The 15,576-nt window shown below is 53.8% G+C and overlaps 1 protein-coding gene across 1 annotated transcript; it reads left to right on the top strand.

The window, feature by feature from the left end:
• Window positions 1-241: 241 nt before the first annotated feature.
• On the top strand, window positions 242-7,245 carry GIMAP2 (GTPase, IMAP family member 2). Its single transcript, XM_063303201.1, has 4 exons — window positions 242-334; window positions 1,087-1,161; window positions 1,704-1,818; window positions 6,041-7,245. Exons 2-4 carry the CDS (start codon window positions 1,129-1,131, stop codon window positions 6,817-6,819), a joined length of 927 nt encoding a protein of 308 aa, XP_063159271.1. The 5' UTR covers window positions 242-334; window positions 1,087-1,128; the 3' UTR covers window positions 6,820-7,245.
• Window positions 7,246-15,576: the final 8,331 nt, after the last annotated feature.

Consider the following 15,576-nt stretch of genomic DNA (forward strand, 5'->3'; position numbering starts at 1 on the left):
CGTGGAGGACGGGCCCGTGTTGATGGGGGGCGCCCCTTATACTGAGCGGGGGACGGGCCACGGCTGCCCCCCTGCAACCCACAAGTGCGAAAAGGCGGAGTGCCAAGTGGAAGCGGACGGCCCTGTCCGCCCGCCCGCGCTTTCGGTTTCGCTTTCAGGGGCAGGCGCGCCAGGGGCGGGCGCGCGAGACCAGCCACGTCCTGCCACGTCCCGCCCGGCCGGAGAAAAGGAGCGGGGCAGCTCCCGGGGCGCAGCAGCTGCTGATCCGGCGGGGCGCGGCGGGATCCGCGACCGAGGCGGCGCTCGGCGCGCGGGTTCTTCCGCAGCAGCGCAGGTGAGGGGGCCGCGGCCCTCGGGGGTCGTTGCAGGGAGAGACCCCCTCCAGCTCCGCCAAGGGCCCCCCCGTCCCCCTCCGGCCGGGCTGAGCTCTCTGCCCCCCCCGCCGGCCTCCCTCCGACCTCCCCGGGCCAAGGGGGCGGAAGTGGCCTTGCTCCGGGCGGCGCGAGGGGAAGGCGGTGCCCTCCAAGTCAGCGGAGCCTGTTTGGGACTCTCCGAGCAAAGGCAGAGCCGAGAAGAGCGGGAGCCGCGAGGAGTTCGCCCCCCCCGCCGCCATTCCTTCCCCAGGACTGCCTGCTGGGCTGGCCCGCGGCTGTCGGAGCTTTGCCGCTGTTGCGCCCGGAGGAGTTCACACAACCGTTTATATGGCGCGGGCCTCCCAAGAAAAGGAAGGCGTGGGGAGTGGGACCGTGGGCAGTGCCCCCTCCCCTTGCGGGCGATGCAGAGTTTCAGGAGGGTCTCCGGAGCTCCTCAGGGGTGGCCCTACTTGGGCGTTATTCCAGGCCTTTGGATCTCCTGAAAGCGTTGGGAGGGGGGCACAGCCTGCACCCTGCTTCCTGACCACTCCCCTTGGGAGAACCCTTGTGGTGTTGGCATCTTTTCAGTTTAAGGTGCCCTGCAAGCAAAGGCAGGACTGGAGGGGCAGCTCCACCCATTGGCCCCCTGGAAAGGGCCCTTTGGCAGAGGCACCCCCAAGCCCCACCCTTCTATAAGGAAGGGGGTCTCTCCAACCTCTCTCGTTCCCTGCAGTCCAGGCCGAGGGGAATCCTTCTGCAGCTCCAGCAGCCGGAAATGGCGTATCAGTCAACGCGGGAAACGCCATGGGTAGGTCTAAAAAAGGGCTCAGGGAAGTTTCAGAAAAGACAAGAGGCTCCGTCAGTCTGGGGCAGAACTTTGGGCCCTTGACAAGTGAGCACATCCTGGGCTGGTTTCAGCCCTCCCATCCTGTTCCAGACCAGCACCGTCTGCTATTTGTAACGACAGGCAGGCAAGGGGGGCTCTGACGCTAAACTGTGCGATGCCACCCCAAGGAAAGAGTGCCCCCCTGCCTCACTTCTCCACCTTGTTTCCCTCCCCGCCCTCACTCTTCTTCCTCCCTCCCTAATTTATTTGCTCCCCTTGGCTCATTCACAGCATCTAAGCCCCTTCCTTAGCTGGGGGTGCTCAGAGCAGCTGGTGAGCCGTGCCGTGCCCTGGCTTATCATGGTGGGCAACCAGGCTTCGGTTTCTGGGCACAAGGGCGATGGCAGCTGGGTGGAAACTGCAGGCAGTTGGCAGCCCCACCGGACTTCCCAAGGCTGCTGGGTGGAAACTGCTGGGCGTAGTCGAGAATCGCGCCTAACCCATGTTTATTTCCACTCTTTTAGGGCACCATGGAGGGGAGCAGCCTTGGCAAGCAACAAGGCCATGCCGTTCTGGAGGTCCCAGGCCATTCTGGAGGTCCCGGGCCGTCGGGGGTCCAGCCCGGCAGCCCCTTGGAGGGTGAGCTGACACCCGTTCAGACGAAGAGCTGTGCTGGGTTGGTCCAGCCGTCCCTGCCCATGGCGGGCAGCCAGAGCCTTGCTGGCAGGCCCACAGAAGGGGTGCATGGCCCCCTCTGTTGAGGCCTGGACCCCATCCCGCCCCTGAACACGTGCCCCCACCCTCCTTGAGTGGCAGGAAAGTGGGCTGCGCTGGCCAAGTCTGGTTTCTTCCCGCTTCCATTCCCGGTCCTTCCCAGTCCCCTGCCTGCCCTCCAAGGGGCTGGGGGAGCCTGGCAGCTTTTGTGCTCTGGAGGCTGACCTCAGACAGGGTCTGGGTTGGGGGAAGCACCAGGATAGCCAAGGGAGGCAGGTGACCTCGCTCAGCTGGGGGGAAAGGCAGGCAAGGTCCTGGGGGACGGCAAGATGAAGGGTTTGCCAAGGGGTGCTCCTGCCGGGGGTCGGGGCCTTAGATTGCCCCCGCCTTCAATACCCGTTTCAGGTTTAATCCCACTCTGCCCCCAACAGAAGAATTTGGGAGCCTTTTTAGAAAGAAAAGTAGCTTGGGAAAACCTGCTTATATAACCTGATGTGCACTGGACACTTGACCAGCCCTTGGTCTGGGGAAAGGGAGAACCAAGGTCCAGCTGTTTGAATTTCCCCACCGGAGACAAAGGATTCCCCAATCCTGCTCCTGATCTGGATTATAGCTGAGGTTCCCCCATCCCCGTATCCCGCTCTTGAAGCAGGTTAGGTGCTGCCTGGAACCGAAGTCAGAACCAAGCCCAGGATGAGACCCCTGGCTTCTATCCAGTTGCAGCTTGCGTGAGGAATGCTCCCCTCTGTCCTCAGGGAGAGCGGTGGCTGGAGCACAGGAAGGGGAAGAGCCGTTGCAAGGAGTGGTGGCGGAAAGCCCAGGTACCCCTCGTCTGTTCTTGCTTCTGCAGTTGTGGGGGCCTCCCGGTGTCACGCCTGTGTGCCCCCATCAGCTCCAGCTGCATGCAGATGAGCACAGAAGCGAGCAGCCTCCCCCACCCCTTTAAGAGGGAGCTGCTCTCCACCTGCACGTTGAGGGTCTTCCTCTCCACCACCACCCCCCGCCTGCAATGGGGACCTCGTGTTTATGCCTCGTAAGGCACAAACAGAAACTGTGATCAGGCCTGAGAAACAGTCACACGTAGTCCTTGCTTACTGACTGCCTCATTTAACAACAGTTTGAAGTTACAGTGGTTTAAAAAAACCGCCTTGTGACCAATCCTGGCATTTATGGCCATCAAAGCATCCCACAGTCACATGGTCTCCATTCAGGTGCTTCACAACTGACACACATTTATGACCGTCGCAGTGTCCCCGGGTCATGTGATCACCATTTGCAAGCTTCACTACCTGCTTCCCACAAGCAGAATTAATGGAGAATGCAGAAGTGAAAGTCTCCGTCATGTGACGTCTCGCTTAACGACCACAGTGGTTCCCTTAATAATGGAAGCAGAAGCCAGGTCATAAGTCTGGTGCGGTCACATGATTTCTCGCTTAGCAACAGAGTTGCCAGTCCCAATGGCAGTTGGGTAAGTGAGGACTACCTGTACATGTTCCATCACCTTCCCCCAGCATAGCTAGCCCTGTTGGGTGGTGTCTGGCTGAGGAAGGCACCACAGTTGCTCATTCTAGTGCGACTGAAGGTCTGACAGGTTTGCCCCCCCCCGACCACGCGGAAGCCCGCTTGCAAACTGTTTGCGAGCAGGCAGGAGGGCCAGATGCGGCTGGTCCCCTTGCAACCTCGTCTCCGTATCCTGGCCCCCAACCCCATGAGCCGGGTCCAGGTCATCCTCGCACCGCTCTTTGCCAGCAGCCGCAGCCTCTTCTGGCTCAGGCTCAGCTTGGCTCGGGGCTGGACGTTCAGACATCGGGGGTGGGGGGCTGAAACAGAGCTGGAAGGGCTGCTGGGATCCAGGTTGTCCTCTGAAACCAGGGGGCATTTTCACCCCTTTGGGCATCGTTGTGGTATCAGCGGAGCTGTGGAGTTTTGCTAAATTGGGCTTGGGGTGATGTTAAGGGAATCTGCATGACTGAGCGGATGAATTTCTGCTGGGGGACCCCCTCCCTCCATTTTCTGTTGAATACAATATTCCCAGGATACACACAGACATTCTGCTCTCTTGCTCTGCTTGGGCTCCACCTTCCTGGGTAACATGCAGGTCCTTTTCTTTTAAAGGTTAACTCACGATCAAGAGAATAACCTGGAGGTGAGCAGGCTCACGTGAATAGCACTCCCGGGTTCCTCCAGGCTAGCAGGATCTCACTCGGCATTTATTATTTTATCTTATTTTTATAAGAATTTTTTTAGATTTCAAACAAAGATAAAAGCTACAGAAAAATAAAAACTACAAAGGAAAAAAAGAGCTAAAAATGTGAAAACACAGAAGTTTTTTTAAAGTTACAGAAAAAGGTGACTTCTGACTTTTAACAGCAAGAATATATAATTTTCCATAATCAATCCCTTACACTATATTAAGCCAAAGTCACATTTTTTCTGTAAATCATACCATTGGCACATTATAAAAATCACTAAATACAGTTGTTTCCTCTCCTTATATTAAAAGAAAAAAGTATATATATATATATAGACGTATACATACATATATATATACACCTCCTAATCAACTTCCTCCGCCGAAGATAGCATTTATTTGATTATTTCCTTCCTACTACTATTCTATATAGTACATTCCTGTCTACTATAATAAAGATCAAACTAAAAAACATAGAAATTGCCTACCATTATACTTGGTAATGCAGCAGTTTTAATAATCTTAATCATGTCAGACCCAAAACCAAACATCATCTTTTTTGTTATTATACCTTAATAATCTTAATCCAGATCGTTAAAATAAAGTCAGCCAAACTTTTAAAGCAATCCAGATAAATATTCTTAAACCCTTATCCCACTTCAAAATAAACCAAAGCATTTACATATCTCCACATTATGCACAGAGCTTCTTTCTTAAAGAAATCAAACAGCCCAACTGCCCCCCTCAAAAACTCCATCTTCTCTTCAAGAGAACTCCCATACATATTAACCCTTTCTTTTCCAAGGCACTCCCATCAGAAGATCCATTTCACTTACGGCTTGCAGTTTGATCCCTCCCTTTAATTTCTTCCACTCAATTATCCAATCTTCATCCAGCATCTCAACAGAAGTCGAAAATACATTCCTGTCACTGTTAAAATTCCTCAGTTTCATCCACGACATCCCCAACCAAATGGGACATTTTAAAGCTCATATTTTCTACAATGTCCTGGATGCCTTGCATAAAATTTGGCAAGAATCGGAAAGAATTTGCTTAAAGTCTTCATGGAAGTCAGAGGAAGTCTGCTTGAATTCCTCCATGTCTCTCGTGGTAGATTATGGCGCCCCCTAGGAGCTTAATCAGCAAAAGTCGAAGATACCAGAAAGTTCAAAAGTTGTTTACATGAAGTGGGAGTGAATAGCAGACTGTTCTCAAGGGAAAGTGAACAGGAAGCTGAAGGTTCAAATCAGCTGATTCAACGTGTAGGAAAATGGTAATTTCTTCAAATCCAGTACAAAAATAATAACAGGAAGACAATTATTTGCTCTCAATCCTCCTTAATATTTGTATGGGAAGCAAGCTAAAATTTTAAAAGAATTTTTAAAAATTAACCCCCAAAATAACGGTAAGTGCCAAGACAGCCCGCTTCTCCTTGCTGTAGAAAGCCTCTCTTAGGGTACATAAACTTTAACAAAATATAAATTGGGTGATTTAGAAATGGGGTGGCCAGTCTTAGTGTCCCTTTAAGGCTACAGCGCAGCTTGGAAATGGTGACGTCCCAGCCTCCTGGTGCTCTTAACCAGACAAGCACAAATGCGGTTTGTGATCCTCTGACTGCAAGTGGCCATTCCGGAGGACAGATGGGATGATTCCAAGTGTTTTCTTTGGGAAAATGCTCCTGGGCTTCAGGAAACACCTGCCTGAGCCTGAAAATACTGCTATGTCAGTTCTGCCTGTGGAGCCCGCGGGGACAGCTGTTCAGTCTGCCATGTCCCCACTGGAAGTCCAGCATTTATTATTTTATTGAACTGCCAGCAACTCTGGGTGATTCACAAGAAAACATCATTGAAATATTGATGCTCAATGACACACTGCCATATTGGATTGTAGTCACCTTTTTCTTCATGTCAGAAGTTTCCTGATCACTTTCTGTAACATTGCCTCCAAAACTCACAGGGGAGGACCCTGAACTCCGGCTGATCCTGGTCGGGAAGACTGGAGGTGGGAAGAGCGCCACGGGCAACACCATCCTCGGCCGCAGGGAATTCGAGTCCATCTTGGGGGCAACGACAACAACCCTGAGGTGCCAAAGAGGGCAGGGAAGCTGGCGTGGCATGAAGATTTCCGTGGTCGACACGCCAGCCATTTTTGATTCCGATGACTTCAATGAGATGGTGCGACGTGAGATCATGGCTTGCATTGAGCTCTCCCGGCCTGGCCCCCACGCCCTGATTTTCGTGACCCAGGTGGGGCGCTTCACCGCAGAAGACGCGGCAGCCGCAAAGCGCGTCCAGGATATCTTCGGGGCAGAGTCCGCCCGGCACACGATCGTCCTCTTCACCTGCAAGGAGGACCTGGGAGGGGACCCCCTGCAGAAGTACCTCCGAGAGTCCAACAACAGGGCTCTGCGGGCCCTGATCCGGCAGTGCGGGCAGCGCGTCTGCGGGTTTAACAACAAGGCCGGGGGGGCCGAGCGGGAGGGGCAGGTCTCTGAGCTGATGGGGATGGTGCAGGGGATCGTTTCGGGGGAGGGGGGGAGATATTACGTCAGCCAGCTGTACTTGGAGCCCATCTTGCAGGATGCCCAAGTCAGATCTTTCCTGGCCAAGAAAATCAGGAATCGGGCAGCACTGGGACCTTGGCGTTCCAAAAGCAGTTGGATATTTTTTATTTTGTCGCTTGGCTTCATGGCAGTGATTGTGATTGTGATTGTTCTCATTGTCCATCTTTCATGAATTCTTTCCAAGCTTTTCGGACGAAGGGGAAGGTGCTGTGTCTGCATGGGCACGTGAGAGACAGGGAGGGTTCTTCATCTTCCCTCCCCCAATGTCTCTTCGCTTCTTTCCACCATTACTCAAAAGAAGAGCCATTGTGCTATGTGGAGATTCCTGCCAAGTTAGTCACGTTATTTGAATATTGTGCGGATTTGTCCTGATGACAGTGGACATGCAGGACCCGACGAGAGCAGGAGGGGATACGGAGGATGCTGGGAGAGCCCCAGTTCCCTCCCTTCCTGAGCCCAGTGGGTCACCAGCCTGCTTTCCCTGTCACCAGGCCTTGGACACTAACGGTCAGCACCTGGGTGGGTCTCAAAAGCTGAGCAGATTGGAGACCTGGGGAAACCCCGGGGAGGGGGCTGGACTGGGGAATCCAAAGGGGGGCAAGGGGTGGCACACCCCTTCTGTGCAGCTGCCAAGACAATGGAGCCCAGCTCAACTCAACTGGCGCAGTCTGGCAAAATAGTGGCGCAAAATCACCAAATTGGCACAAGAAACCCAGCTTTCAGTTGAATGAAATGTAATCTTCAGATTTACCTTCAGCTATCTAAGCACGGTTTGATTGATCGATGATGTGCCATCCGGCTGGTATCGACTCTTAGTGACTCCATAGGTAGATCTCCAGGAGGGTCTGTCCCCAAGGCCTTCCAATGGTGCACTAACTGAGTCCATCCACTTCCTCTCAGCACAGTATTAAACCTATTTTCCTCCACAAGAATCCTGTGATTGACAGAGACCGACTCCAAGACCCCAGGGAGCTTCCGTGGCCGAGGGGGACTAGAACCTGGGTCTTCCCAATCCGGGGGCGGGGAGCGGGGCCGCAACTAGGTGGGGCAAGCGGGGCATGTGCCCTGCTGTAACGGTTGCCTTACTCAAATAAAATGCTCAGACTCCAAATCTAAGTTTAAGGTCTGGTTTTATTTAGAATAGAGTGCAAACAGAGAGAAAGCTGAGAATGAGAAAAGCGCGCCTAAACTCAAACTAAATAGCTCCGTTTCCAACAACGACCCCCCCCCCCTTGCATACAGAACAATCCCACGTTCCCAGGTGCTCCTGACGAGCTCTGCTGATCGACGGGCAAAAAGACCTTGACGTTTAAGAGATAACCCAGACACATTCCTTCCTGGCACAGCCCCACACATCTCCCCGTACAAGGTTTATCAGCAGCACCTCCCAGCCAGGAACGCGCGTCAACACTCTGGCATGCGAACCGTTACGATGGAGCAAACATCGCAACGGTGACCATGACACCTGGGCACCAATCGGGGGGGCACCAAAATGAGCGCTGGGGGGTGCCAAAATGGGTGTGGAATCCACGTTTGCCCCAGGTGACACAGACGCTAGTTGCGGCCCTGGTGGGGGGCACAGATGATTTTTGAAAATAACAAGATTACTGCACAGCCACACCCACAGGTGGTTTGCTTGTTCCACTTCCCCAATGCAGAACAGAAAAAAATGCACTAAAATGGCTTGATTTAGAAGAAAAGGAAAAAAAAGTGCACATTAATCATCTTTACACATTCTGCAATCATTACTTAATACATATTAAATGAATGTAATATTAAAAATGTGTAATTGTTTAATTGGTAACCTATTCCCTAATACCAGGTTTTCCTCGGTGTTTTTACCAATAAATGCTTTTCATATGCTGCTGGGTGAATTTTTTTATGCAAGCTTTTGACTCGGGGACTGCATCACAAGACTCAGGAAGCAGCACAGGAAGAGAGCCAGGTGTGGCTGGTCCTGATCTCAGCTGGGTGGTACCGATTTCCTGCCCCTTCTCTCAAGAAGGGCTCCACGTGATTGTACTTTGGGCTCTGGGAGGGAGCAGGGCTATCCCATTACTCAGGACCAGGATGCTGGTGGCTGTGGCTACGTGGCAGGGTGGCTCTGGCTGGTCCCCAGGCTTCCCCCACATCTCAGCTCCCACCCCAGGTGATGGGCCCCAAGTGCAACGGAGGCTCTGGGAAGCAGTGGGAAAGTGCTCCCTTCCCTACCTGGGACCCACTGATCCATCTGAGGACATGTGCCTAGCTCTTTGCGGCATCAGAGAGAAGCTTGGAGCAGACTTCAAGCACTCCATTGTCTTGTGCATCTGCTCCTCTTAGCCCCACTGCTGGGTCCAAGGGATGTGGGGGAGAGCACTGGGCAGGAGGCTTCTTGCTGCCCCCTCCCCACCTGTCTCCTGTGCCATTCCTGAGCAGAGGTCGAGGGTCCTTTGGAAAGAAACCAGCCGTCCCTGTGAGCCTCTATGGAAGCCAGAGTTGGACTTCCAGGAAGCAGGAGAGGAAGAGCCTTGGTGCCTTTGAACTTGGGTGTTGGAGAAGGCTCCTGAGAAGACCACGGACAGCCAGGAAAACAAACCGATGGATCATCGGACAAGTCAGCCCGGAGTTCTCCCTTGAGGCACAAAGGACCAGGTTCAAATTATCCTACTTTGGACACTTTATGCGAAGACCCAGCTCTCCGGAGAAGGCTCTGATGGTGGAAGGAAGAAGTGGAAGGGAAAGGGAAGAAGAGGACGGCCAGCAGCAAGGGGGACGGACTCAGTTACCACTGGTCACCCCTAAGAGTCAGAGGAAAAAGGGCACAGCCTCTATTTTGCTTGCTGTATTTGTTTATATCCTCCACCACAGGTGGATGGGGTGGGGTGCTTTTGTGCCTCTGGGTGACACTTTCAGGCAAGGTTGATGGATCTGTTGCTACTTCACAGGCAGGGAAGGCCTGTGGGGGTGGGCTGGATGCCTCCCTCGCCCTGATCTTCCCCTTTCTCACTTGCATAGTTTAGTTAACCATTTCTGGGCTGCTGTGGGGAGAGGACACCCTTATGATCTCTCAGCTGCAAACTGCAATAGGGAAGTTTGCACCCTTCCGCTTGGCCTTTCGCGAATGAACCCGCCAGCAATCGCCACCAGTGATCGGAAACTGAACGCCAAGCAGGGATCTGCAGACTGGGCCAGGCCTTTCCTGCCCGTTGGAGGGAGGAGATTCTCCCTTGAGGACTCCTTCAGAGGAGGACCCTTTGTAGTGGCAACACGGAAGACCATTGTTGCTACTGCGAGTTTAAGTGACGTCTTTTACTTTCTCCTGCATGTTAAGGTTTTAGAAAGTTCATTTTAAGAAGTTTAATGTACATCCTGAGCTACGTCTAGCCTGCTTGTTTTTCACTCTTGCTTGAAAAGTGGGAAGGAATCACCTCACAGTTGTGGGAAGCTTTAGATAGCCCTGGCTTATCTGGGTAGTTCCCGGGAAGCAGGGGCACCATCTCATTACAGTCAAGTCCTGCAGCCTTGGCACCAGGGAAACAGGGTGAGGAGGGTTCAGGGCCAGATGCTGACAAAAACCTTAGGCCTGCCTCTTGAGCACTGAGCTTGGGCACCGGCCTAGTGCTGGGCGCAGTGCCATTGGCTTGGGGTCTCCATTGTCATTTCACTGGGGCTCCTGATGGCTGATGTGTGGTTGGGTATTATCTTGCTTGGTATGTTATGCTTTCTTGTGTTTCTGTTTAATTGGCCTCCCACAGTTAAACAATAAAGCTTAAAGTCTCCTCACCTCCTGGTGTACTCATTGCCTCTAGATCTAAAAGAACCGATTGCCTGGGCACCTGATCACTGCCTGGGCCTTGGCAAAGCACCCTTGAACCGTTTCCACTCAGAACTGAGGGCTGGTCCAAGGCTGTGGAGGTGCTCCACGGTGTGAGCATTGGGGAAGTCTGCAAAGAGCAGCTTGAAGTGGCCCCACTCAAGGATTTCCCCATGGCCAAGTTGGGGCTCCTCCCCCCCATCGTCAGTCAGGCCGAAGCGGCTTCCCTGCTGACCCCCATCCTGCCCCTGCCCTTCTGCTCTGCCCCACTGCCGAATGGCCTTGCCCGATTCACCATCTGCAGAACCCAACAGGCAAAGCACCTGGGGGTGTCCTGGCATTGCCCCCCTTTCCTGTCCTTCACCAGCTGGCAGAAAGACCCCCGCCAAGGTGGACCTGGCTGCAGCACTCCACCCGCCACCCTGAGGCCCTTCTGGGGCCCCCTATCCCCCTGCCACTCTGCCCTCTCATTCATTGGAGGGGGAAGTAATAGCCGAGTGGGGGGGGAGCAGAGCCCCCAGCTGCCCCTTTCTTGGGACTTCAATGCTCTCATCTGCTGGAAGCCCTGGGCCACTGTTCCATTATTTGCTGTCCCCCCGTCTGCAATGTCATGCGTGGCTTTCAGGGCACCCCACGGGCTACAAGTGCAGCTCTTTAGGGAGGCCACTAGAGAACCACAGATGAGACGGGTGGGGATCAGGGGAAGGGTGCACCCACACCAGCCTTGGAGGGCCAAGAAGGGCCTCTCCGAAGCCCCACACAAGGCTCGCCTGGCCTCCTCTTTGGAATGGGGGTTGGGGAAGCAGAACTGATTTCACACACACCCGGCAGCTGCCCAGGGGTGCTGCTGGCTTGAGGGGGAAATGCTCATTTAATCATGGTGCCACAGGGGGCCCACTCCTGGGCCAGAGTGAGAGGAAGGCAAGGCCTTGGGGCCACGGCAGTCCAGAGGGGCTGCCGGGCATTGGGGAAAATGAGGATGGAGAGGGGCTCCTTGCAAGATGAAGAACCGCTTCTTTGCCTGACCTCCCTGGAAGGGTTAGGAAGACCCTCACCAACCCCACCTGCACATTCATGCAGTGGTGAGTCGTAGGCAGAGGGAGAAGGAGACAGGGAGGTAGACCAGAAAGGATGTTCCTGCAGGTCTGGGACCGTTTACTTCTTGATATGAATAAAAGTAGAATAAAAATTGCATAGTTGGTTGATTTTGAGGCAAAGTAAAGTAATAATTCAAATGTTAATAGAAAAATCTTACAAATGCATCCCTGAGTCTTGAAAACACTCTGTAGGCCAGAGACCCCCACCAGACTAGAAAGTTCCAGATGGACGATAAGGCTGAAATGAAACACCAAATAGCAGGGGCGAAGCTTCCCTCTGCCTTTTTCTGGGCCTTTTGGTTCTCCGCCAGGAAAACTTGGACGACTTCATCACACAAGTTGGGCTCCAAATACAGCCGGTTGAGGTAGCAGCTCCCCCCATTCCTCAAAACGATCCCCTGCACCATCCCCATCAGCTCAGAGACCTGCCCCTCCCGCTCAGCCCCCCCGGCCTTGTTGTTAAACCCGCAGACGCGCTGCCCGCACTGCCAGATCAGGGCCCGCAGAGCCACGTTGTCGGACTCTCGGAGGTACTCCCGCAGGGGGTCCCCTCCCAGGTCCTCCTTGCAGGTGAAGAGGACAATCGTGTACCGGGCGGACTCTGCCCCGAAGATATCCTGGACGCGCTTTGCGGCTGCCACGTCTTCCGCGGTGAAGCGCCCCACCTGGGTCACAAAAATCAGGGCGTGGGGGCCAGGCCGGGAGAGCTCAATGCAAGCCATGATCTCATGTCGCACCATCTCATTGAAGTCATCGGAATCAAAAATGGCTGGCGTGTCGACCACGGAAACCTTCATGCCACGCCAGCTTCCCTGCCCTCTTCGGCACCTCAGGGTTGTCGTCTTTGCCCCCAAGATGGACTCAAATTCCCTGTGGCCAAGGATGGTGTTGCCCGTGGCGCTCTTCCCGCCTCCGGTCCTCCCGACCAGGATCAGCCGGACCTCGGCGTCCTCCCCTGTGAGTTTTGGAGTGTTACAGAAATGCTGACATCCTCTGTGACACTGGAGTGCTGTTGATGCAGCACAGAATTGAATTTTCTTTTTCTTTTCTTTACCTTTCTTATTTATTTTAGCTGTATCACAGAGCTAGTTAATTTCAGTTTGTGCTCCACTTACAGCCCCAGATCTTTTTCACTCTTGTTCTACTGTGATCCTATACTACACCTTTGAGTTTTCTTCCCCAAATTGGGACTTTCCATTTGTGCATCCTGAAAATCATCTTGCCCACTCTTTTAGCTGATCAAGATCCTCCTGAATTTCCATAGTGTCCCCCAGGATGCTTGCCATGGCCCTTACCTTGTGTAACCTGCAAAATTTGTATTTTCTAACCCACCACGCCTGTCCTTGATCAAGGTGGTGGGGAGCACCAGAGTACAAAGCCCGTTCCTGGCAGAAGCAGACTCGGGGTCATCCTCCCTTTGCGGAGGGTTTTGCCATAGTTCCTCATGGTCAATTCCCCCCACATTGATCAAGGACAGGCATGGTGGGTTAGAAAATAAAAATTGTGGGGGCTGGGGGTAGGGGGGCAGGGCAGGAATGAAAGGGCTTCTGGTTTGCTAGGCATCTTCTGGCACTGGGTTTCTCAGGAAAGATCTGGAGGAACTCCAGTTTTACCTCTGGTGGCATCCATCATTTCCCCAACTCCAGTTCAGAACTCCAACCAGTCAAAATTCCTGTGCAGAAAAAGCAGAATGGAAAGCTGCGCGGAGGACATCTCTCTCTTCCTGGTCCATATCCTTGCTCCAGGGGAGCAGCCTGTCCATCCTTTCCACCCCAGGACACTTCTGGGCTCTGCTGACCACCTGCAGATGTGTTCAAGCCTCAAGCCCGGAGCAGGCCAGCAGGCCTCTGTCGTGACTCTCAGAGCTCCCAGCCCCTTCGCGGGTGTCCCTTTGGATCGAGGCCCGGAGCTGAGCACAGCCAGGAAGAGAAGCGGTCTGCAACACCCCCATCCCTCCCCAAAGGCCGACCTCCCTGCCTTCCCGACCCTCGGACCCCACCGCAGCCCCCTTTGCAGACCAGCCTGCAGGATGCTCCGGGAAGGGGAGCCAGAGCCGGCAGTGGGCGGGCCAGGCTCCCAGGCTCCCCTTCCCGGAGGAGAGGCGCCCCCGCTCCCCCCGGAGCAGAAGGCACCAACGTACTGCCTCTTCCAGGCGCCCTTCTTCCCAGCCAGCGCGCGGCTGCCCTCGCTCTGGAACGGCGGCTGCGCCTCGGTCGCCCTTCCGCTCTGCTGCGGCGGACCAGGCGCCGCCAGGAAGCAGCGGAGCCCTGGGAGGGGCGGCGGGGGCCTCCTCCTCCCTCCCCAGTTTGGCCCCCACCGCACTAGAAGAAGAGGAGGGGGAGAGGGAGGCGGACGGAGGCGCTTCCTACCGGACCCGGCGCTCGCTGTCTCCGTCTGGAGAGGAGCTTTCCTGGACGGAGATCCCCGCGGATCACGCAGGACGTCAGGTGGCAGCTGCCCGCCCCACCCCCCGAACGCTTCAGTGAAAGCACGTGACTTCTGGGCCCGAAAGCGACAGTGGGGGCCGGCCCGGGCAACGATCCGGGAGAGGTGGCGGGCAGGGCAGCAGCGGAGCAGGGAGGGGGCTGCGGCCGAGCGCCTGCCAGCCGCGGCTCCGGCTTTTAAGGGATGGGTCCAGCTCGTGAGCCGAGGGAGAAGAAGGCCGGTTAGCGCTGGGGATTGTTTCCGTTTCGCCGCGAAATGCTGTATCCGGCTGAGTCGGCTCCTGGGGAGAGAAACGCGTTCGAGTTGCGTGGTACTTAAGTCACCGGAGCGACTCCGTTTTGCTCGTGCAATCGGGTAATTAAAAACAAGGGCTGGAACTGGAGTGAGACGTATCCCAAAAGGCCCAGGCGAGAGACAGGTGTCCGGATCAGGCATTTAGTGGGTGCCGTGATCCAGAACATCTTTAGGCCAAGCTAAAGTCTCCCTGATTTCTGGTGACTTCGTGGACACATCCGTGTCATGCTTAGGGCAGTGAGAGCGAAGGGGCTCCTTGATTCTTGGCTGTGAGCAATCAGGGTTGTGCCCCAGGATCTCGCAGAGAATTCTGGGACATTTTCACATCAGCCAACTTCAGAGCACAGAGACCCCCACGATCCAACCAGCCCTCACACTCTTCGGTGGGGTTCAAGGTCATCCCAACCCATGAGCTGTTGCTGGCTCTGAATAAAAATAAAAAATCTTCCCACTTCCACACATAAAGGAAATAAGACAAACTGCTACTCTTGCCCCTTTCCTCTTGTTCAGTTCACATACTTACCTGTATGTGTCTAATGATTTGCCTACTTACCTGATTTGCATACTTACCTGTATGTGTCTAATGATTTGCCAAAGAATTATGGGAAACCATGCAAGGGAAAACAGATTATAAATAACAAATGGTAACCTTGCAATCTTCCAAAGGTTTCCCAGCCTCCCAGCCATCATTCCTCCATTGCATCTAGAAGCCCCTGTGAGCTGCCAAAGAGAAAGGATAGCATGCCAGCAATTTTGCAACAGGATTATGCCTCCTTCAGAATCTCTGCTATGGCAGCTGGACCAGGAAGGTGAAACAGTGCAGGCAGGAAGAGACTGGCTTGAGGAACAGGAGGTTGAACCCAGCAGGGAGGTGAGGGAGGGAGGAGTGTGCACCCTTCTAAGGTCTGTGAACTGCAGAGATTCAAGGGTATGCCCAGCATTCTGTGATCTCAAATTCATTGGAATAGAGTCAGAAGCAAACTGATCCAGTTAGTCAACTCCAGTTCCAATTCCCCAGGTTGTGAGTTCAGACTGCCTTGGAGTGGGTCAAAACACTGGGACTGTGGGTCAAAACACTTATCATTGGAGTGGGTCAAAACACTTATCATTTAATCATTTTGAAATCATTTTTTTAATTTAATGACAAAAAAGAAGACAATGTTTACACATTTTGCAAAAATTTAATATGTGTATTATATATATACACACACACACACACACAGAGAGAGTATATATACAGTGTATGCATATATATATATATACACACACACACATACATATGAATACACAGATAAAC

Source organism: Candoia aspera, chromosome 4, assembly GCF_035149785.1.
Source record: "Candoia aspera isolate rCanAsp1 chromosome 4, rCanAsp1.hap2, whole genome shotgun sequence".
Taxonomy (NCBI): domain Eukaryota; kingdom Metazoa; phylum Chordata; class Lepidosauria; order Squamata; family Boidae; genus Candoia; species Candoia aspera.

Coding starts and splice junctions, on each gene's coding strand:
- GIMAP2 (XM_063303201.1), top strand. CDS start 1,129: ATGGCGTATCAGTCAACGCGGGAAACGCCATGG. Junction 1,162..1,703: donor CAACGCGGGAAACGCCATGG/GTAGGTCTAAAA, acceptor CCACTCTTTTAG/GGCACCATGGAGGGGAGCAG. Junction 1,819..6,040: donor GCCCGGCAGCCCCTTGGAGG/GTGAGCTGACAC, acceptor CAAAACTCACAG/GGGAGGACCCTGAACTCCGG.